This window comes from Oncorhynchus mykiss, chromosome 11 (assembly GCF_013265735.2).
Source record: "Oncorhynchus mykiss isolate Arlee chromosome 11, USDA_OmykA_1.1, whole genome shotgun sequence".
Classification (NCBI taxonomy): Eukaryota; Metazoa; Chordata; class Actinopteri; order Salmoniformes; family Salmonidae; genus Oncorhynchus; species Oncorhynchus mykiss.
Window position 1 is genome coordinate 19017964 of NC_048575.1, and position 24059 is coordinate 19042022.

At 46.5% G+C, this 24059-nt stretch overlaps 1 protein-coding gene across 1 annotated transcript in view; it reads right to left on the reverse strand.

Annotated features, from left to right (window-relative positions):
- LOC110535425 (catenin delta-2) overlaps nucleotides 1-24059 on the reverse strand; it is a 393927-nt gene that overhangs the window by 142482 nt on the left and 227386 nt on the right. The window contains exon 12 of the mRNA XM_036935119.1: nucleotides 17227-17548. Within this exon, the coding sequence (XP_036791014.1) occupies nucleotides 17227-17548 (322 nt within the window). The remainder of the gene's footprint in view (nucleotides 1-17226; nucleotides 17549-24059) is intronic.

The window sequence follows — 24059 nt, forward strand, 5'->3', positions numbered from 1 at the left end:
CCAGCCCAGACGGAATCTCTAGCCGCGTTCTCAGCGCATGCACAGATCAGCTGGCTGGAATGTTTACGGACATATTCAATCTCTCCTTATCCCAGTCTGCTGTGCCCACTTGCTTCAAGATGTCCACCATTGTTCCTGTACCCAAGAAAGCAAAGGTAACTGAACTAAATGACTATTGCCCCGTAGCACTCACTTCTGTCATCATGATGTGCTTTGGGAGGCTAGTTAAGGATCATATCACCTCTACCTTAGCTGACACCCTAGACCCACTTCAATTTGCTTACTACCCCAATAGATCCACATCGCACTATCCGCTCTGGACAAGAGGAATACCTATGTAAGAATGTTGTTCATTGACTATAGCTCAGCATTCAACACCATAGTACCCTCCACACTCATCATTAAGCTCAAGGCCCTGGGTCTGAACCCCGTCCTGTGTAACTGGGTCCTGGATTTCCTGACGGGCCACCCCTAGGTAGTTAAGGTAGGAAACTTTGCTGATCCTCAACACAGGGGCCCCACAAGGTTGCATGCTCAGCCCACTCCTGTACTCCCTGTTCACCCATGACTGCGTGGCCACGCACGCCTCCAAATCAATCATCATGTTTGCAGACGACACAACAGAAGTTGGCCTGATTACCAACAATGACGAGACAGCCTACAGGGAGGAGGTGAGGGCCCTGGGAGAGTGGTGTCAGGAAAATAACAACAAAACAAAGGAGCTGATTGTGGACTTCAGAAAACAGCAGAGGGAGCATGCCTCTATCCACATTGACGGGACAGGAGTGAAGAAGGTGGAAAGCTTCAAGTTCCTCGGCGTACACATCACTGACGATCTGAAATGGTCCACCCACACAGATAGTGTGAAGAAGAACCTCAGGAGGTTGAAGAAATCTGGCTTGGCCACTAAAACCCTCACAAACTTTTACAGATGCACAATTGAGAGCATCCTTTCGGGCTGTATCACCATCTGGTATGGCAACTGCAACGCCCGCAACCGCAGGGCTCTCCAGAGGGTGGTGCAGTCTGCCCAACTCATCACCGGGGCAAACTACCCATCCTCTAGGACACCTACAGCACCCGATGTCACAGGAAGGCCATCAACCACCCGAGCCACGGCCTGTTCACCCCATATCACCCAGAAGGCGAGGTCAGTACAGGTGCATCAAAGCTGGGACTGAGAGACTGAAAAACGTCTATTTCAAGGCCATCAGACAGTTAAATAGCCATCACTAGCCGGCTTCCACCCGGTTACGCAACCTTGCACCTTAGAGGCTGCTGCCCTATATACATAGACTTGGACTCACTGGCTACTTTAATAATGGAACACTAGTCGCTTTAAAAATGTTTAAATAATCTTTACATACTGCTTTACTCATCTCATATGTACAGTGCCTTGCAAAAGTACTTATCTTCCTTGGCATTTTTCCTATTTTGTTTGTTTTGTTTTGTATTTTTCACCCCTTTTTTCTCCCCAATTTCGTGGTATCCAATTGGTAGTAGTTACAGTCTTGTCTCATCGCTGCAATTCCCGTACGGACTCGGGAGAGGTGAAGGTCGAGAGCCATGCATCCTCCGAAACACAACCCAACCAAGCCACACTGCTTCTTCACACAATGCCCATCCAACCCGGAAGCCAGCCGCACCAATGTGTCGGAGGAAACACTGTACACCTGGCGACCGTGTCAGCGTGCACTGCGGCCAGCCCACCACAGGAACCACTAGTGCGCGGTGAGACAAGGATATCCCTGCCAGCCAAGCCCTCCCCAAACCCGACTATGCTGGGCAAATTGTGTGCTGCCCCATGGACCTTCCGGTCATGGCCAGCTGCAACAGAGCCTGGACTCGAACCCAGAATCTCTAATTGCACAGCTAGCAGTGCCTTAGACCACTGAGCCACTCGGGAGGCCACAACCTGTAATTTAAATCGATTTTTATTTGGATTTCATGTAATGGACATACACAAAATAGTCCAAATTGGTGAAGTGAAATGAAAAAAAGAACTTGTTTCAAAAAATTCCAAAAAATAAAAAAAGGAAAAGTGGTGTGTGCATATGTATTCACCCCCTTTGCTATGAAGCCCCTAAATAAGATCTGGTGCAACCAATTACCTTCGGAAGTCACATGATTAGTTAAATAAAGTCCAACTGTGTGCAATTTAAGTGTCACATAATCACTGATCACATGATCAGTATATGATACAAACCCCCCAAAAATCTATTTTAATTCCAGGTTGAAAGGCAACAAAATAGGAAAAATGCCAAGGGGGGTGAATACTTTCGTAAGTCACTGTATATACTGTATTCTATTCTACCTTATTTTAGTCAATGCCATTCCGACATTGCTCAATCTAATATTTACGCATTTCTTAATTCTATTTTTACTTTTAGATTTGTGTGTATTGTTGTAAATTGTTAGATATTACTGCACTGTTTGAGCTAGAAACACAAGCATTTAGCTACACCCGCAATAACATCTGCTAAATATGTGTATGTGACCAATAAAATGTGATTTGATTTTGATTTGAATTTGATTTGATAAAACAAGACAAACTTCAAACAAGATATACAACTCCCTGACCTTACTGTCTGCTGCCTATGCAATAGAGTACTCTTAATGTAATATAGAACCTTCCATAAACAGGTGCACATTTTCCTTTAATCCAAGTGCAGAGAGGAGACACGTGGAGATAGGATTCTGCCTAGCTGCCATTTTACAATAATCCCCCTTAATACGATGGCAATGTCACAATAGGATGTGTGAAGTGGCGGTGTGTGTGTGTGTCTGTGTCTGTGTGTTTGTGCGTGTGTGTGTGTATGTGTGACAGTGGCAATGTCAGGAGAGGGTGTGTGAAGTAGCTGACACATACGTATTCATATATTAACCTTGAGTACCCGATACCTCATTGAGCTATAGATTAGGTGTTGTGGGGGGTTTGTGTGCATGTGTGCGTGTGTGCATGAGTGTGTATGTGTGCACGTGTGTGTGTTCACGTGTGTGTGTGTGTGTGTGTGTGTTTGGGCGGCATCTAGCCTAGCGGTTAGAGCATTGGGCCAGTAACCGATAGGTCACTGGTACAAATACCAGAGCCGACAAGGTAAGATTTGCTCCAGGGGGTGCCGTACTACTACAGTATGACCATGTAAAACAACACATTTCACTGCACCTGTCCAGTGTTTATGACTATATCTATTAGGTGAGTGTGTGATGGATGTTAATGGGAGAGCTGCCAGAGGCAGTAATTACAGTAAACACCATTGACATGATGCACACACACATACTGACAGCTTCATCTACTGACGCTGCTTCACACAATACAGAGAGAGAGAGAAGGAGCAAGAGAGAGAAGGAGCGAGAGAGAGAGTAGGGGAATAGCGAGAAGAGAGAGCACCTTTCAACAATGAAAGCAACAATTATGTCCTTGTCTTCTGTTCATGTCTGATGTTTTGTCTCTGTCAAATTGTGCCTTCCTCCATTTCCTCACTCTCTCTCTCTCTCCTCTATCTCTCCCCTCTCTCTCTCCTATATCCCTACCCTCTCCCCCTTTTCCACTGATGATTACCAAAACAAAACACTTCACAGTGATCTTGCTGCAGTCAAGGGTTTCACTCATCACTTCTGTTCAGCTCCAGAAAGCAACAATGGTGACAAAGTAATGTCAATCAAACTGCTCAACTAATCATCATCATCATCATCATCATCATCATCTTCAGCATCATCAACAAATTCACAACAATCTCCACAAGTATCACTGTCATCACCCATCCTCACTTCAAAAAGCCTATTTGCTACGACTACCATAAACTTGAATAGCCTGGGTGTTTATTAGCTTTAATCAATCAACACAACAGCCGCTTATTAGAAACATGCTTCTATTTGAGCCAGGTGTCTATTTACTTAATGCACACAGATTTTACTCAATCAAATGTTGAGAAGACTGCCACACTGTGTACTGTGATCAGTATGACCAGTATAAATATTCTAATAACAAATCCATCGCAGATCAGACTAGGCTGCCTATCGTACACCCCCGATATTCGTGCTTCAGAGATGTGTCCACGGTAACCTCGTAAACAATTCATTTAGACCAGGCATTTATTTGAAACAGGCGTTTATTTGCTGAAATGTGTGCCGATGTCCGGCTATTAAAAGGGACAAGAGGCTATTTAATGCTCTGCTTTTAATTGAAATTTTACGGTACGTGAATAACATGTGGCTAGCATGTCCTCTCTCCAGGGATAGTCCAGACCTAGGCCCCCTGGTAAACTATAGCATCATCATCATAACAGAGAAGATAACTCGCCTTAACACCGAGGACACAGCAAATACACACAAAAATGTACAGACACATGCAGACACACGCATGCAAGGGCGCTCACACACACACACACACACACACACACACACACACACACACACACAGAGAAAAAAATTACCACAACAGGCTACTTACTTACAACAGTTAGGAAAGATGGCCAAGTCACAAACACAACACACACACACACTAAACACAACACACACACAAAACACAACACACAAGCACACAAACACACACCCACAAACACACACAAACACACACACACAGCTCCTCCGGGCCAAGGTTCTGGTGATGCATCATTACCCTCCCTCGGAGGTGATTCCATATCCCAGCATGCATTTCTCATGTGGAGAGGAAATTACCCCTGGGCCGTGCTGAGAGCCAAAAGAGTGTGTCCTCTCTCATCTTCTTCATTTCCTCCCCCTATCTCCTCTCCTTCATCTCCTCCCCCTCTCTCTTCTCCTTCATCTCCTCCCCCTCTCTCCTCTCCTTCATCTCCTCCCCCTCTCTCCTCTCCTTCATCTCCTCCCCCTCTCTCTTCTCCTTCATCTCCTCCCCCTCTCTCTTCTCCTTCATCTCCTCCCCCTCTCTCCTCTCCTTCATCACCTCCCCCTCTCTCCTCTCCTTCATCTTCTTCCCCTCCTCCATCTCACTCTTTTTATCCTCCTCTCCTTCTTCCTTCCTCTTCACTTTGACCTCTATCTGCTCTCTCCTCTCCTTCTTCCTTCCTCTTCGCTTTGACCTCTATCTGCTCTCTCCTTTTCTTCTTCTTTCTCTCATGTCTCTCTACCTCCCTCTTTCTCTCATGTCTCTCTACCTCCCTCTTTCTCTCATGTCTCTCTACCTCCTTCTTTCTCTCATGTCTCTCTACCTCCCTCTTTCTCTCATGTCTCTCTACCTCCTTCTTTCTCTCATGTCTCTCTACCTCCCTCTTTCTCTCATGTCTCTCTACCTCCCTCTTTCTCTCATGTCTCTCTACCTCCCTCTTTCTCTCATGTCTCTCTACCTCCCTCTTTCTCTCATGTCTCTCTACCTCCCTCTTTCTCTCATGTCTCTCTACCTCCCTCTTTCTCTCATGTCTCTCTACCTCCTTCTTTCTCTCATGTCTCTCTACCTCCTTCTTTCTCTCATGTCTCTCTACCTCCTTCTTTCTCTCATGTCTCTCTACCTCCTTCTTTCTCTCATGTCTCTCTACCTCCTTCTTTCTCTCATGTCTCTCTACCTCCCTCTTTCTCTCATGTCTCTCTACCTCCTTCTTTCTCTCATGTCTCTCTACCTCCTTTCTCTCATGTCTCTCTACCTCCTTCTTTCTCTCATGTCTCTCTACCTCCTTCTTTCTCTCATGTCTCTCTACCTCCTTCTTTCTCTCATGTCTCTCTACCTCCTTCTTTCTCTCATGTCTCTCTACCTCCTTCTTTCTCTCATGTCTCTCTACCTCCCTCTTTCTCTCATGTCTCTCTACCTCCTTCTTTCTCTCATGTCTCTCTACCTCCCTCTTTCTCTCATGTCTCTCTACCTCCTTCTTTCTCTCATGTCTCTCTACCTCCCTCTTTCTCTCATGTCTCTCTACCTCCTTCTTTCTCTCATGTCTCTCTACCTCCTTCTTTCTCTCATGTCTCTCTACCTCCTTCTTTCTCTCATGTCTCTCTACCTCCCTCTTTCTCCATTCTCTCTCACCATCTCTCTCTTCCCTTTATCTCCCTCTGGTCTCTCTCTCACAACAGAATAATAACAGAGACAAAAGGCATGGACGGGTTGTATAGTAGCACCAGTGTCTAACTATATGAACGAAGCTCCCGTGTGTCCCTAGGTTCTGCCTTATAATAGCCTCGGGTTTATTTCATATCACACTGTCATATTCACACAACAGTCCCACTTCTCTCTCCACATCCATTCACCTCAACACCACAATACAATAACACATACAGTACAATAAAGAGCAGCGCTGAAGAAAGGGTCATCTTTATAGCTACAGTCCACACAAAAAAACACATACGACACACCCTCAAACATCTCCTAGGACTGCAAAATATCAGTATGGTATGAGTGGCTGGATATTGTATCTCATATAGGATGTGAATGTACTCCATAGAAAACGGCACTTATCTCACATGTAGCTCAAAATTGGGCCTCAATTTTCATTTGAAGGAGATCCTCTCACGCAGTAATATATAAACCATATGACGCTGTACACGACACGCACACACGAACACACACACACACACACACACAACTTCCTGCATAATGATGACAGCTCTCCTCCAGGTCTCAGTGTATCATGTGATGTACAATTCCCCAGAGAAATCACCTACTGGTTAGATACACACACACACACACACACACACACACACACACACACACACACACACACACACACACAATAAGTCGCTGAATTAACTTATTGGAAAATGTCAGGCTCACGCTAGCCGATCAGAATGCAGCATCACACGCATAACCACACACACACACACACACACACACACACACACACACACACACACACACACACACACACACACACACACACACACACACACACACACACACACACACACACACACACACACACACACACACACACCCTGACCAATGTGAACCACACCTTATATAAATAGCATGTTCCCTTTTATTAGGCTGTCTCAGTGATGGGACCCATAGTGACAATAAACAGCCAGCACACTGATTATATCTGACTCCAGTATGATACATCATATTAAATCATATCAGCTATGATGGTAGCTTACAACATATGATATGTCGTATCACATCATGTAACACGTACTACATATAGTACATGCATCTTTTCTTGCCACAGAGTAGAATTTGTAGTACATAGACAAACCCTCACCCTCCCTCCTTCTCTCTCCTCCCTCCTCCCTCCTCCTCCTTTCACTCCATCCTCCGTTTCATCTTCAGGAACACCTCCTCCACCTCTCCTCCAGCTCATAGACTGCTCCTCTCTTCCTCTGATGGCAGCTAACCTTGTTAGCACCTCCTAACAGCCGGGATGATGTTATTACAAATGTATCATGTCTGGTGTGATGTGGGTTGCAGGGTGGGTTTGGGTGTGTGTGCATATGCTATAGCAGAATGTGTCATGTCTGGTGTGATGTGGGTTTGGGTGTGTGTGCATATGCTATAGCAGAATGTATCATGTCTGGTGTGATGTGGGTTGCAGGGTGGGTTTGGGTGTGTGTGCATATGCTATAGCAGAATGTATCATGTCTGGTGTGATGTGGGTTGCAGGGTGGGTTTGGGTGTGTGTGCATATGCTATAGCAGAATGTATCATGTCTGGTGTGATGTGGGTTGCAGGGTGGGTTTGGGTGTGTGTGCATATGCTATAGCAGAATGTGTAATGTCTGGTGTGATGTGGGTTTGGGTGTGTGCATATGCTATAGCAGAATGTATCATGTCTGGTGTGATGTGGGTTGCAGGGCGGGTTTGGGTGTGTGTGCATATGCTATAGCAGAATGTGTCATGTCTGGTGTGATGTGGGTTGCAGGGTGGGTTTGGGTGTGTGTGCATATGCTATAGCAGAATGTATCATGTCTGGTGTGATGTGGGTTGCAGGGTGGGTTTGGGTGTGTGTGCATATGCTATAGCAGAATGTGTCATGTCTGGTGTGATGTGGTTTTGGGTGTGTGTGCATATGCTATAGCAGAATGTATCATGTCTGGTGTGATGTGGGTTGCAGGGTGGGTTTGGGTGTGTGTGCATATGCTATAGCAGAATGTATCATGTCTGGTGTGATGTGGGTTGCAGGGTGGGTTTGGGTGTGTGCGCATATGCTATAGCAGAATGTATCATGTCTGGTGTGATGTGGGTTGCAGGGTGGGTTTGGGTTTGTGTGCATATGCTATAGCAGAATGTATCATGTCTGGTGTGATGTGGGTTGCAGGGTGGGTTTGGGTGTGTGTGCATATGCTATAGCAGAATGTGCGGCCGTGTGGCTGCGTATTAAAATATGTGTTTTACAGCTCAAGTTGAAAGATAAAGAATATTTTAGACTTCCCGTAATGTGTGTGTGTGTGTGTGTGTACGTATGTGCGTGCGTTCCTTTGTGTGTGTGTGTAGCCCTCTAGGTGAAGTGTTTAGTAATGTGGGGCGACACGGTGGCATCTGACCTTTTAACTAGGACGCTAACAGGCCTATGGGAACACTCACACACTACATCGCTAAGCGCTTCAGCCCCAGAGGGCTGCCTTAGCATATGTGTTACAAAGCCAACCACTTTCACACACTGTCTGGGGTTTAACACAAGCTGCTGGCTAAGATATACACCGCTTGGCCAAAAGTATGTGGACACCCCTTCAAATGAGTAGATTTGTCTATTTCAGCCACACCCGTTGCTGACAGGTGTATAAAATTGAGCACACAGCCATGCGATGTCTGTATACAAACATGACCAGTAGAATGGTCACCGTACTGAAGAGCTCAAGGACTTTTAACGTGGCACCATCATAGGATTCCACCTACCAACAAGACAGTTCATGACATTTCTGCCCTTCTAGAGCTTCCCGGATCAACTGGAAGTGCTGTTTTTGTGAAGTGGAAACTTCTAGGAGCAACAACGGCTCAGACGTGAAGTGGTAGGCCACTGAAGCTCACAGAATGGGTTGGCCGAGTGCTGAAGTGCGTAGCGCATAAAAGTCACTTGTCCTCAGTTGCACCACTCACAACCAAGTTCCAAACTGGCTCTGGAAGCAACGTTAGCACAAGAACTGTTTGACGGAAGCTTCATGAAATGGGTTTCCATGGCTGAGCAGCCTCACACAAGCCTAAGATCACCATGCGCAATTCCAAGCATTGGCTGTAGTGGTGTAAAAGGCACCGCCATTGGACTCTGGAGCAGTGGAAACACGTGCTCTCATTCACAAAGCGAGGTCCATACTGAATTGGTTTGTCGAGATCGGTATGGAAGAACTTGACTGGCCTACACAGAAACCTGACCTCAAAGCTATTAAACACTTTCGGGATGAATTGGAACGTTGACTGCGAGCCATGCCTAATAGCCCAACATCCGTGCCCGACCTCACTAATGTTATTGTGGCTGAATGGAAGCCCCCACAGCAATGTTCCAACATCTAGTGGAAAGCCTTCCCAAAAGAGTGGAGGCTGTTATAGCAGCAAAGGGGGATCAACTCCATATTAATGACCATGATTTTGGAATGAGATGTTCGACGAGCAGGTGTCCACATACTTTGGGCCATGTAGTGCACATGCGCACATCACATCACTTAGATGATATTATATTAATAAAACATTAATTATATAAGATTATATGCATCGCCATGCATATTTACCCTGGATGGATACAGTGTTAAATTGGATATGGTCCTGAGTCTCACCTACAGTTGAAGTCGGAAGTTTACATACACCTTAGACAAATACTTTTAAACTCAGTTTTTCACAATTCTTGATATTTAATCCTAGTAAAACATCCCTGTGTTAGGCCAGTTAGGATCACCACTTTATTTTAAGAATGTGAAATGTCAGAATAATAGCAAAGAGAATGACTTATTTCAGCTTTTATTTCTTTCATCACATTCACAGTCAGTCAGAAGTTCAATTAGTATTTGGCAGCATTGCCTTTAAATTGTTTATCTTGAGTCAAACGTTTCAGGTAGCCTTCCACAAGCTTCCCACAATAAGTTGGATTAATTCTGGCCCATTCCTCACGACAGAGCTGGTGTACTTGAGTCAGGTCTGTTGGTCTCCTTGCTCGCACATGCTTTTTCAGTTCTGCCCACAAATTTTCTATAGGATTGAGGTCAGGGATTTGTGATGGCCACTCCAATACCTTGACTTTGTTGTCCTTAAGCCATTTTCCACAACATTGGAAGTATGCTTGGGGTCAGCGTCCATTTGGAAGACAGATTTGCGACCAAGCTTGAACTTGGTCTACTGATGTCTTGAGATGTTGCTTCAATATATCCACATCATTTTCCAACCTCATGATGCCATCTATTTTGTGAAGTACACTAGTCCCTATTGCAGCAAAGCACTCCCAAAACATAATGCTGCCACCCCCCGTGCTTGACGGTTGGCATGATGTTCTTCGACTTGCAAGCATCCCCCTTTTTCCTCCAAACATAACGATGGTCATTATGGCCAAACAGTTCTATTTTTGTTTCATCAGACAAGAGGACATTTCTCCAAAAGTATGGTCTTTGTCCACATGTGCAGTTGCAAACCGTAGTCTGGCTTATTTATGGCAGTTTTGGATCAGTGGCTTCTTCCTTGCTGAGCAACCTTTCAGGTTATGTCGATATAGGACTCGTTTTACTGTGGATATAGATAATTTTGGACCTGTTTCCTCCAGCACATTCACAAGGTCCTTTGCTGTTGTTCTGGGATTGATTTGCACTTTTCGCACCAAAGTACGTTCATCTCTAGGAGACAGAACGCATCTCCTTCCCGAGCGGTATTACGGCTGCGTGGTCCCATGGTGTTTATACTTGCGTGCTATTGTTTGTACAGATGAACGTGGTACCCTCAGGCATTTGGAAATTGCTCCCAAGGATGAACCAGACTTGTGGAGGTCTACAATTTGTTTTCTGAGGTCTTGGCTGATTTCCTTTGATTTTCCCATGATTTCAAGCAAAGGGGCACTGAGTTTGAAGCTAGGCCTTGAAATACATCCACAGGTACACCTCCAATTGACTCAAATTATGTCCATTAGCCTATCAGAAGCTTCTAAAGCCATGACATCATTTTCTGGAATTTTCCAAGCTGTTTCAAGGCACAGTCAACTTAGTGTATGTAAACTTCGAACCGGATGTTGAGCGTTTGTAAATGTGTCTGTTATTCTGCGCTCTGGCACACTCAGACGAGACTGCGCTGAAATCGGAGTAGATAGACAGAGCGAATTTACCAGCTACGTCTATCTACATTTGTCGCAGTGACATCATCATGAACATTCTATTGAAATGGTTTCTGTCAAGGATGCCATGGTTGCCCTTAGTTTGAAGATGTAATCCGGAGACAGGTGTTTTCTCCATCTCCTTAGCTATCATACTCTAATTCCACTGATTTCAAAACTCTGTCCTCCATTAAGTGGAGAGCAACACTTATGCAGTTTTACTACAGGACAGCATAATGGCTCTCCTGTGAAGTAGTGACGCGTGACATATGCCTAGTTTCCTCAAACGAATCATATATGTTACTAATTTTCAAACGTATGATATGATATGAATTTTAGGTCATTGGCTAGGTGGCTAAAGCTAGTGTTAGTTAGTGTTCACTAATGTTAGCTGGGCTAGGGGTTAGGGTTAAGTTTAGGAGTTAGGTTAAGGGATTCATGTTTGGGTTAGGGTTAGGGTTAGGGCTAGGGTTCATCCAGACATGAAACAAGACTAAAGGGGAGTCACACTAGATCTGATCAATATAAATAAATAATTCAATTACTTCAACACCCCCAGTGTACTTGCTCCTCTCAGCTCTAGTTGAAAACTTGCTAATATGCTAAAGTTGTCTGTGATGAGACTTGAACTCGCAACCTTTGGGTTGCTAGACAGCCGCATTATATGCACACCCATCCCCACCAAGTTCCCTCCTTTAGTTTTTATGTAACCATACCAAATGTAACATTTAATCCTAAATGTCTTTCAGATTTACATACAGAATAATACGACATGCCAGGTTGCACACATACTACACACACTATAGTAGCAAGCTGACAGGCAGGCTTCACTGAGGACAATGAATGTGAGTGGTGTGGAAGCAAAGAGCTATTCATATTCTATCATACTGTATTTCTGTGAATAGTGTTCTGTGAATAGCTCTGATCACCTTGGACATTAAAAGCTCTCCCTCTCGCTCTCATTTCTCTCTCTGAATGAAGTCATTCCCTCTCAAGGCTGACACTGAATGCCGCATATGAAGTCAGCTCTCTCTCTCTCATTTCTCTCTCTGAGTGAAGTCATTCCCTCTCAAGGCTGACTCTGAATGCCGCATATGAAGACAGCTCTCTCTCTCTGTCTGTTATTCTGCTCTACCTCTCTCTATCTCCCCTCTAACTGCCAGCTTTAGGTGTGGCTTCCAGGCTTCAGAGGAACATAAGTTTGAAATGTTAGTTTTTTTATAGCTGTTTTCAGTCGCACTGCGTACTTTTCCTGCTCTTTTAACAGATTAAGCGTGACTCTTGACAATGATGGATTGTACAAACGTTTTGGAATACTCATTGCATTATTTACGGACTTAAAAAACACATTCACCTCCACTGGCACTGCATATCTGAGACAAACTTCAGTGATTGGGGACAAGAAAGCGGGCGAGAGGAAAAACAGCCGATAAGGGCAGACAGACGATCGATACTGACAATCGAAGGTCGCAGACCTGAAATACATCTGAAGCACAATCGTTCACGTGAATGCAGAGTTCTAGCTGAAATATGTGATTTCGCAAATACATCCAAAAATGCCTCAAAAACGTTGAATGTGCATGCTTGTAATTCAAGATCATTGACAAGCAACATGGATGAATTTGAACTGCTTCTTCAGTCAGTAAACGCAGACATTGTATGTCTCACTGAAAAATGGACCCAGGAATATATCCCAGATGAATTTATTTTCATACAAGACTATCAGCTGTTAAGACAGTCCAGAGGAGGGGGCGTTGCTATGTATGTGAATTACATTACGCAGGCAAAGTGTGTGGCTTCAGCTCCGTCCTAAATCATTTCCCAGGTCAGTTTCAACTGGTAGTGGGAGGACTCTAACATCCACCATGGACACATGACAAAACACCTCAGCAGAACACTGTGGATTAATCTCATCAATACCGTTGATGAGATCAGGATGTGCTCTCCCCAAATGGGTCTCATCCTGTGTGAAGACTTTAATCACCTGCCCATCAAGATGCTGACAAACTCCCATCCAGACATGAAACAAGACTAAAGGGGAGTCACCCTAGATCTGATCAATATAAATAAATAATTCAATTACTTCAACACCCCCAGTGTACTTGCTCCTCTCAGCTCTAGTGATCATAATGTCTGCTGTTCTCCCCAAACGCAACATCAGGGGGAAGAAGTGAGGCGCAGCGGCAGAAATGCCATCTGGTAACCCAGAACAGAAAGGAGGCTTTGCCTTGGTGGATGGACAGTACTGAATGGTCTGCCATATATAAGGTGGCGAGCATTGATGCAAAGGTGTAGCCATTCAACTCCTGCATTCAAACTACACTTGATGAATTCACGCCAATCAGAAATAAGAAAACAACAACTCTGGACAAGCCCTGAATGACTGAAAAAATAAAGGCTACCATCAGGAAAAGACGGAAAACTCAACAGATGGGGGGGGGGGGGGACCATGAAATAGAGACAATTCAGAAACACAGTGCAAATTCTTATCGAGAAAGTAAAGAAAAACTACTACAAAACTGAAATCCAGGACCTAAAGAAGAAAACCCCCAATTAACAAAGGACTGGGCCGAAAGAAAACATAAGGTTGAGAATACAGGTTGAAGGAGTTGAAGAAGAGGATGTGGCTGATGTTTTAAATGGCTTATTTTCTGAGGCATTGACAAACACCACACCTCTTGTCACCTTGCCCCTGCCCATGTCTACTAAGTAGGTTGAGCTGTGTGCAGCATTGGCCAAATAAAGCAAGCACTGACCAGACCCAGCCTATGGAAAATGTATGGGCCGGATGGCATTCCAGCCTGGCTACAAAAAGAGCAGAAGATCTAGCCCCCGTCATCAAACACATAGTTAACACCACCTACTGGCAGGGGACTGTTCCTGATGCCTGGAAGACTGACAATGTGTGTCCCATACCTAAAGTGTCAAACCCATGTACAACGAGTGACTGGAGGCCGATCTCTCTATCTCTCTAACTCTCTAATCTCTCATGAAAAAACTATTTGCAGTCCTATCTGAGTGCCCAAACCAGTACGCCTACCTCACAAAGTCAAGCACTACTACTGGCTGACAGCTACAGACTCAAAAAAACCACAACTATTGTACCAAAGCCTTTGATTGAGTAGACCACGCAACATCTGTCTGACATTGAACTGTGTCCAAGTTGAATTGCCTGGCTCCTCAGCTCCACCACTGGAAGAAAGCAGGGGTTGATGGCGAATGGCACATTCAGCCACAAGGTGGCGTTGTCTCACCATATCAGTTTCTACTTCACATGTCCACCCGGTAAGATGTCTTCAGTGACACTTTGGACACTGGGTACGCTGATGATGTAGGACTGTCCTAGGCCATACAGCTACCAGCATCCAGGAGGACACTTCCATGGGGTTGGAGGCAAAGCAGCTAGAAGTGTCCAACAACATGCTCCTGAATAGGAAAACGTCTGTGGAAATCCGGATTAGTTTTTCAAGAGACCCTCCACAACCTGCACCAATAATCCTCGGAGGACAGGAAGTACCAGTAGTATCAACGACCAACTATCTTGGTTTTCATCTAGATTCCAACCTTAGTGGTGACACACATGTGGAGCAGTCAGTGAGGAAGGCCTCAAAACGCCAGAAATGGCCTACCCACTGAAGATCTGGTCACAGTATACACCCAACTGGACAGGTTGCAGAGGAGGGCCCTGAGGATCATCTCCAGAGGTGGAGCAGTCCAACCACAGTGCACCTGGTGAAGGACATGCACACTCTTGGACACTGCATGACCTGCTCCCTCCAAAAGAGGTGACTGCACCACCAGGCTCCTGAGAAACAGCCACCAACTGTCCTGTATCACTACCCAATGGGCCCCGAGAAATGCCTTCTATTACTGCCATGTATTATGTGTTATGTATTTGATGTGGGTGCTTTGGCACTCAACTACTCTTCACCTTACCCCTTCTGACACCCAGGTGGTGACACGCATCTCTGCGTGCCTGGCAGACATATCGGCTTGGAAGTCGGCCCAACACTTCAAGCTCAACCTCAACAAGACGGAGCTGCTCTTCCTCCCGGGAAAGGCCTGCCCACTCCAAGACCTCTCCATCATGGTTGATAACTCCACAGCTTCCCCCTCCCAGGGTGCAAAGAATCTTGACATGACCCTGGACAACAACAGCGTGTCGTTCTCTGCAAAGTCACTTTAACGATACCTACATGTACATACTACCTCAATAAGCCTGACTAACCGGTGTCTGCATATAGCCTTGCTATTGTTATTTTCAAATGTCTTTTTACTGTTGTTTTATTTCTTTACTTATCTACACACACACACACATACTTTTCTTCATTTCACTGTAAGGTTGTACTGTTGTAAGTACCTGTTGTACTCGGCGTACGTGACAAATAAACTTTCATTTGATTTGAAACGTCAAAGCAGTGACTCGCTCCTGCAGGTTCATGCTCTCCAACATCGGTAGAGTTCGACCTTTCCTCACACAGAAAACCTCATCCAGGCACGTGTCATCGCCTGTCTAGACTACCGCAACTCTCTGTTGGCTGGGCTCCCCACTTGTGCCATCAAACTCCTGTAACTGTAATCCAGAATGCAGCAGCCCGCCTGGTGTTCAAACTTCCTAGGTTCCCCCATGTCACCCCGCTCCTCCGCACATGCAACTGGCTTCCAGTCGAAGCTTGCATCATCTTCAAGACCATGGTGCTTGCCTATGGAGCGGCAAGAGGAACTGCCCCTCCCTACCTTCAGGCTCAAACACTACATCCCAACCCGAGCACTTCGTTCCGCCACCTCTGGTCTGTAGGCCCTCCCAGCCCTACGGGAGAGCAGCTCCCTTTCAGCCCAGTCAAAGCTCTTCTGTCCTGGCACCCCAATGGTAGAACCAGCTTCCCCCTAAAGTCAGGACAGCGGAGTCCCTGCCCATCTCTCGAAACGGTCTGAAACCCTACCTCTTTGAAGAGTATCTTAAATAACTCTCACGGTGCCCCCGACGCCCCTCTTTCATCACTGTCTTCTCTCCTTCCTTTTTCTCTATTCCTCCTTCCATTACTATCCCTCCTCTCTCTCCCTCTCTCTACAGATTGATGGATGCTGCTGAGAGCTAGCCCAGTCACAGGCTTATTCTCTCCGTAATGAAGGTATTTGAACATGAACACTGTCTGAAATATATATATATATATATATATATATATATATATATATATACTGGGAGTGGAGCAGGTTAATTGAAAGACATGTGCAGGGCAATAATGAAACACACCAGGAAGGCTGGGCTGCAATACAGCTCAGTGGGAAGGAGAGAGTGAGACTGAAAAGATATGTCTCTCTGCGGGTACAGTAATGTCTACTTCAGTCTCTCTCTGTCTTTCGTGTGTGTAAGCAGTTTATGTGCGTGTGTTTGTGTGTGTTTGTGTGTGCATGTGTCAGTGGAGGCTGCTGAGGGGAGAACGGCTCATAATAATGGCCGGAACGGAGCAAATGGAATGACATCAAACCATGTGTTTGATGTATTTGATACCATTCCACCTATTCCGCTCCAGACATTACCCCGAGCCCGTCCTCCCCAATTAAGGTGCCACCAACCTTCTGTGGTATAAAGTCTCCTGCTATGTTTTCAAATCAATACCCCCCAAGGAGAGGTCAAGTGTAAACACTAGTACTGTCTGTCACACATGACTGTCAGTTCCCTCCAGAGTGAACCTCTCTGCTCTCCTACTAGTCTCTACAGCCCCACCACACAGCTCTGTATGTTACTGATTGATTGACAGTGATCGATTGACAGTGATCGATTAACATGGGAAATAATATGTGTGGTAATACAGGCCAGTGACCGCCACAGGATAGACCTATGAGGATTTGCAGGTCAGACACTATGATTGAAATGGTGATTGATGTTGTGTGATGTTGTGTGAAGGTGTGTGGGGGATGATGTGGGAGTGTGTGTAGGAGTATGTGTGTGTGCGTGCGTGAATGTGTGTGTGTGTGCATGAGTGTGTGTGCATATGTGTGTGTGTGTGTGTGTGCATGTGTGTGTGCATGCCTGATCCTACCTCGGGTCTTTCTGTATGGAGTCTATAGATGGTGATCTAGCCAGTGTGCCCTCAGGTGGCATGGCTGGTCCAGATTTGCTGTAAGGAGACTCTACAGATGGGCAGTACTGTAGTGTACGGTAGGGATCTGCAGTGTAGGGGTCCGTAGCATAGGCCTCTGCTGTATAGCCTGGGCCCACTGTAGTGTAGTTATTGGCACCCCCACGACCATAACTTCCTCCGGCGCTGTGGCTGCTTCCTCCGGCGCTGTGGCTGCTTCCTCCGGCGCTGTGGCTGCCTGCTCGCTGTAAAGAGGCGGAGTCGACACCGGGGGAGGATGGGGCTACATGTGGGAAATAGGGATACAAGACATAGTTCATCACCTGGTCACTGACCAGCTGCATCTGGTCTATAGGGGGAGGAGAGGAGAGGAGAAAGGGGAGGTTAGGGGAGGAGAGGGGAGGAGAGGAGCGGAGGGGAGAATAGGAGAGGAGAGTAGGGAGGGGAGGTTAGGGGAGGAGAGGAGAGAGGGGAGGTTAGCGGAGGAGAGGAGAGAGGGGAGGTTAGGGGAGGAGAGGAGAGAGGGGAGGAGAGGAGAGAGGGGAGGTTAGGGGAGGAGCGGAGGGGAGAATAGGAGAGGAGAGTAGGGAGGGGAGGTTAGGGGAGGAGAGGAGAGAGGGGAGGTTAGGGGAGGAGAGGAGAGAGGGGAGGTTAGGGGAGGAGAGGAGAGAGGGGATGTTAGGGGAGGAGAGTAGGGAGGGGAGGTTAGGGGAGGAGAGGAGAGAGGGGAGGAGAGGAGAGAGGGGAGGTTAGGGGAGGATAGGAGCGGAGGGGAGGAGAGGGGAGGAGAGGAGTGGAGGGGAGAATAGGAGAGGAGAGTAGGGAGGAGAGGTTAGGGGAGGAGAGGAGCGGAGGGGAGAATAGGGGAGGAGAGTAGGGAGGGGAGGTTAGGGGAGGAGAGGAGAGAGGGGAGGTTAGGGGAGGAGAGAGGGAGGAGAGAGAGAAGAAGAGAGGAGAGGAATGGAGGGGAGGTTAGGGGAGGAGAGGAGAGAGGGGAGGTTAGGGGAGGAGAGAGGGGAGGAGAGGAGCGGAGGGGAGAATAGGGGAGGAGAGTAGGGAGGGGAGGTTAGGGGAGGAGAGGAGATAGGGGAGGTTAGGGGAGGAGAGAGGGGAGGAGAGAGAGAAGAAGAGAGGAGAGGAGTGGAGGGGAGGTTAGGGGAGGAGAGGAGAGAGGGGAGGTTAGGGGAGGAGAGAGGGGAGGAGAGAGAGAAGAAGAGAGGAGAGGAGTGGAGGGGAGGAGAGGGGAGTAGAGAATCGGGATGGAGATTAGGGGAGAAGAGGGGGGGGCAGAGGTTAGGGGAGGGGCGGCGGGGAGGACAGGAGCAGAGGGGAGAATAGGAGAGGAGAGTAGGGAGGGGAGGTTAGGGGAGGAGAGGGGAGGAGAGGAGCGGAGGGGAGAATAGGAGAGGAGAGTAGGGAGGGGAGGTTAGGGGAGGAGAGGGGAGGAGAGGAGCAGAGGGGAGAATAGGGGAGGAGAGTAGGGAGGGGAGGTTAGGGGAGGAGAGGAGAGAGGGGAGGTTAGGGGAGGAGAGAGGGGAGGAGAGAGAGAAGAAGAGAGGAGAGGAGTGGAGGGGAGGTTAGGGGAGGAGAGGGGAGTAGAGAATCGGGATGGAGATTAGGGGAGAAGAGGGGGGGGGGAGCAGAGGTTAGGGGAGGTGCGGCGGGGAGGACAGGAGCAGAGGGGAGAATAGGAGAGGAGAGTGGGGGGGGGGGTTAGGGGAGGAGAGGGGAGGAGAGGAGCGGAGGGGAGAATAGGGGAGGAGAGTAGGGAGGGGAGGTTAGGGGAGGAGAGGAGAGAGGGGAGGTTAGGGGAGGAGAGGAGAGAGGGGAGGTTAGGGAGGAGAGGAGAGAGGGGAGGAGAGGAGAGGAGAGGAGCAGAGGGGAGAATAGGATAGGAGAGTAGGGAGGGGAGGTTATGGGAGGAGAGAGGGGAGGAGAGAGAGAAGAAGAGAGGGGAGAAGAGGGGGGTGAGGAGCAGAGGTTAGTGGAGGAGCGACGGGGAGAACAGGAGTAGAGGGGAGGGGAGGGGAGGAGTGGAGCGGAGGTTAGGGGAGGAGAGGGGAGGGGAGGAGGATCGGAGAGGAGCAGAGGTTAGGGGAGGAGAGGAGAGGGGAGGAGGATCGGAGAGGAGCAGAGGTTAGGGGAGGAGAGGAGAGGGGGAAGGGAGCAGAGGTTAGGGGAGGAGAGGAGAGGAGCGGAGGGGAGGTTTGGGGAGGGGAGGTTAGGGGAGGGGAGGAGAGGGAAGGGGAGGAACGGAGGTTAGGGGAGGGGAGGAGAGGGGAGGGGAGGAGCAAAGTGGAGAGGAGAGGAGGGGAGGGGAGGGAAGGAGAGAAGTTATAGTTAGACAGAGTTGAAAAAAGACAAGTAAACAGACAGAAGTGTGTAGAAATAATAGAAAAGCTAAAAGAGACAGAGAAAAAAGTAAATTAAGATATTAAAGATGTTAATTGGGCTAGTAAGTTGGGCTAGTAACTGAAAGGTCGCTGGTCTGCATCCCCGAGCCGACTAAGTGAAAAATATGTCGATGTGCCCTTGTGCAAGGCACTTAACCCTAATTGCTCCTGTAAGTTGCTCTGGATAAGAACGTCTGCTAAACGACCAAAATGTAAAAAACTTAGAAAACAAATAATTCTAATAAACTGAAGGTGAACATGTCTCATAGGGTGTGTGTCTATTTCTTCCACCAACTCTACTTCAGAGGACGGGCAGGTACACACCGTAGGCTATGTAATAAATCTGCCTCTGTAAGGATCGATATGTAGCCATTTCATGACTGGAGCTTTACGCGAACCAGTGAGTAGATCACTAAAGAGAGAATTAGCCCCTAAAACAAGTTTAAAGGTGAAAAACAACACACACACACACACACACACACACACACACACATACACACACAAACAGTAAATCATACTGTAATTCACCCTAAAGAAACACACACGCAGTGTATTTCATCCTATAGACTGACACACAGTGTATCTCACCATACAGACTGAAACACAGTGCATCTCACCATATAGACTGAAACACAGTGTATCTCACCATACAGACTGACACACAGTGTAACTCACCATACAAACTGAAACACAGTGTATCTCACCATACAAACTGACACAGAGTGTATCACCATACAAACTGACACACAGTGTATCTCACCATACAAACTGACACAGTGTATCTCACCATACAAACTGACACACAGTGTATCTCACCATATAGACTGAAACACAGTGTAACTCACCATATAGACTGACACACAGTGTATCTCACCATACAAACTGAAACACAGTGTCATTCACCATACAGACTGACACACAGTGTATCTCACCATACAAACTGACACACAGTGTATCTCACCATACTAACTGACACAGAGTGTATCTCACCATACAAACTGACACACAGTGTATCTCACCATACAGACTGACACACAATGTATCTCACCATACAGACTGAAACACAGTGTATCTCACCATACAAACTGACACAGAGTGTATCTCACCATACAGACTGACACACAATGTATCTCACCATACAGACTGAAACACAGTGTATCTCACCATACAAACTGACACACAGTGTATCTCACCATATAGACTGACACACAATGTATCTCACCATACAGACTGAAACACAGTGTATCTCACCATACAAACTGACACAGAGTGTATCTCAAGATACAGACTGACACACAATGTATCTCACCATACAGACTGAAACACAGTGTAACTCACCATATAGACTGACCCACAATGTAACTCACCATACAGACTAACACACAGTGTATCTCACCATACAAACTGACACACAGTGTATCTCACCATACAAACTGACACACAGTGTATCTCACCATATAGACTGAAACACAGTGTAACTCACCATACAGACTGACACACAGTGTATCTCACCATACAAACTGACACACAGTGTATCTCACCATACAAACTGACACACAGTGTAACTCACCATATAGACTGACCCACAATGTAACTCACCATACAGACTGACACACAGTGTATCTCACCATACAAACTGACACACAGTGTATCTCACCATACAAACTGACACACAGTGTAACTCACCCTACAGACTGACACACAGTGTAACTCACCATACAGACTGACACACAGTGTAACTCACCATACAGACTGACACACAGTGTAACTCACCATACAGACTGGCGCACAGTGTAATTCACCATACAGACTGACACACGGTGTAACTCACCATACAGACTGACACACAGTGTAACTCACCATACAGACTGACGCACAATGTAACTCACCATACAGACTGATACACAGTGTAACTCACCATACAGACTGACACACAGTGTAACTCACCCTATAGACTGACACACAATGTAACTCACCATACAGACTGACACACAGTGTAACTCACCTTACAGACTGACACATAGTGTAACTCACCATACAGACTGACACACAGTGTAACTCACCATACAGACTGACACACAGTGTAACTCACCATACAGACTGACACACAGTGTAACTCACCATACAGACTGACACACAGTGTAACTCACCATACAGACTGACACACAGTGTAACTCACCCTACAGACTGACACACAGTGTAACTCACCATACAGACTGACACACAGTGTAATTCACCCTATAGACTGAGAGACAATGTAACTCACCATACAAACTGACACACAGTGTAACTCACCATACAGACTGACACACAGTGTAACTCACCCTACAAACTGACGCACAGTGTAACTCACCATATAGACTGAGACACAATGTAACTCACCATACAAACTGACACACAGTGTAACTCACCCTACAGACTGACACACAGTGTAACTCACCATACAGACTGACACACAGTGTAACTCACCTTACAGACTGACACACAGTGTAACTCACCCTACAGACTGACACACAGTGTAACTCACCATACAGACTGAAATACAGTGTATCACCATACAGACTGACACACAGTGTAACTCACCATACAGACTGACGCACAGTGTAACTCACCCTACAGACTGACGCACAGTGTAACTCACCATACAGACTGAAACACAGTGTAACTCACCCTATAGACTGACACACAGTGTAACTCACCCTATAGACTGACACACAGTGTAACTCACCATTCAAACTGAAGCACAGTGTATCTCACCATATAGACTGACACACAGTGTAACTCACCCTATAGACTGACACACAGTGTAACTCACCACACAGGCACCATATACTGTAGGCAGGTATTCAACGAATCAGACATGAAGGAAAAACACACTGCTGGTTCACTTAGTATGTTTTTGTTCCTCTCTAAGAACAGGTGTGATATCACATCAATATCCTGATACAATTCCCAGGAGAGGTAACAGCTTGTGGGGTGTGTCAGCTGTAACGTGGTTAACGCATTATACAAAGGAAACATTCTGAACCTGCACTGTGTGTTTTCTCCATTTGTGATTGATTAAACTGAAGCATAAGATTCATTGTTGGACAAGAGAGGAGCATGTGTGTTTATTCACATAATTACCAAGAAGTCTTAGATTAATGGAACTATACTCTAGACAGAGTTTGAGGTGGTGTGTGTGTGTGTGTGTGTGTGTGTCTGTGTCAGCCAGAAGGTCTCATCATTGTGTATGTGACACACACTCTCTGTCACGGTGCTCCTGCCCTTAGTGGTGACATTTACATGACCTTCACTCTCCACACACACACACACACACACACACACACACACACACACACACACACAAATACCCCGCCCATTTCCGTATTTCACACTTGGAAGGCTACGCTTCAGAAGTTTCTTGAGCAGATCTACGCTAATCTCATCAAGTTCTGATGAAATACAACCACACACTGTGGAAAATCACTCTACAAACTGAGGGTTCCTCATCATTTTAGTGAAATATCCCTCTCTCCCTCTTCCTCCTCTCTCTCTCTCCATCTTTCTCCTTCTCTCTGTGTATCTGTCTGTATCTCTACCTCTCTTTTGTGTCTCTCTCTCTCTCTTTCCTGGTGAATAAGTAATTTGCTCTGGTAATGGACTGATGTTTCTGGTGACTTGACCTTTGAGGTTTACAGAGCTGGCTGTGGAGGCCATCTACTGGGAAGGGTACAGACATGAATGGACAAAAGCCCCCCCACACTCACACACACACTTGCTCTCTTTGGCTGCCTGAAATCGAGGAGAAGGAAAAGCTTTCCATTGTTTTCTTGTCATTGTGAGAAATCAACAGAAATATAATAGGCATCACCAATGGTTCCTCACAGGCAGATTAGCAGCAGGGGGACAACTCTCCAACTAATCAAACTGATGTGTGACACACTGAACAATTAGCCCAGTGCGTCAGTCAGGGTGTCCGTTATAGAGGAACGTTCCCCCAGGCTACAGATCTGTGATGCTCACAATGAACACAGAAATAAGGGAGAAAAGAAAGAAAACAAGAAAAGAAATGTATGAAAAGAATAAAAGAAAAGGATGAGGGGGGAAATGATTTTGAGCTCATTGTCTGGGGAAATGTAAAGGTGTGTGTGTGTGTATAAAGGGGGGGGGGCATAGATTTTGGCTGTGGCTGTGACAAGGTGACAATTTGTCTGAATCAATCTGCTCCAGCCAACGAGGTGGGGAGAGACAGAGAGAGTGAAAGAGACAGAAAAAGAGAGACACCAGAGACAGAGAGAGAGAGAGAGAGAGAGAGAGAGAGAGAGAGAGAGAGAGAGAGAGAGAGGGAGAGAGAGTGAGTGTGACAGTGTCCTTCATGCATGTGTAATTGAACATTAGCCAGGTCTGTAGCATGGGAGT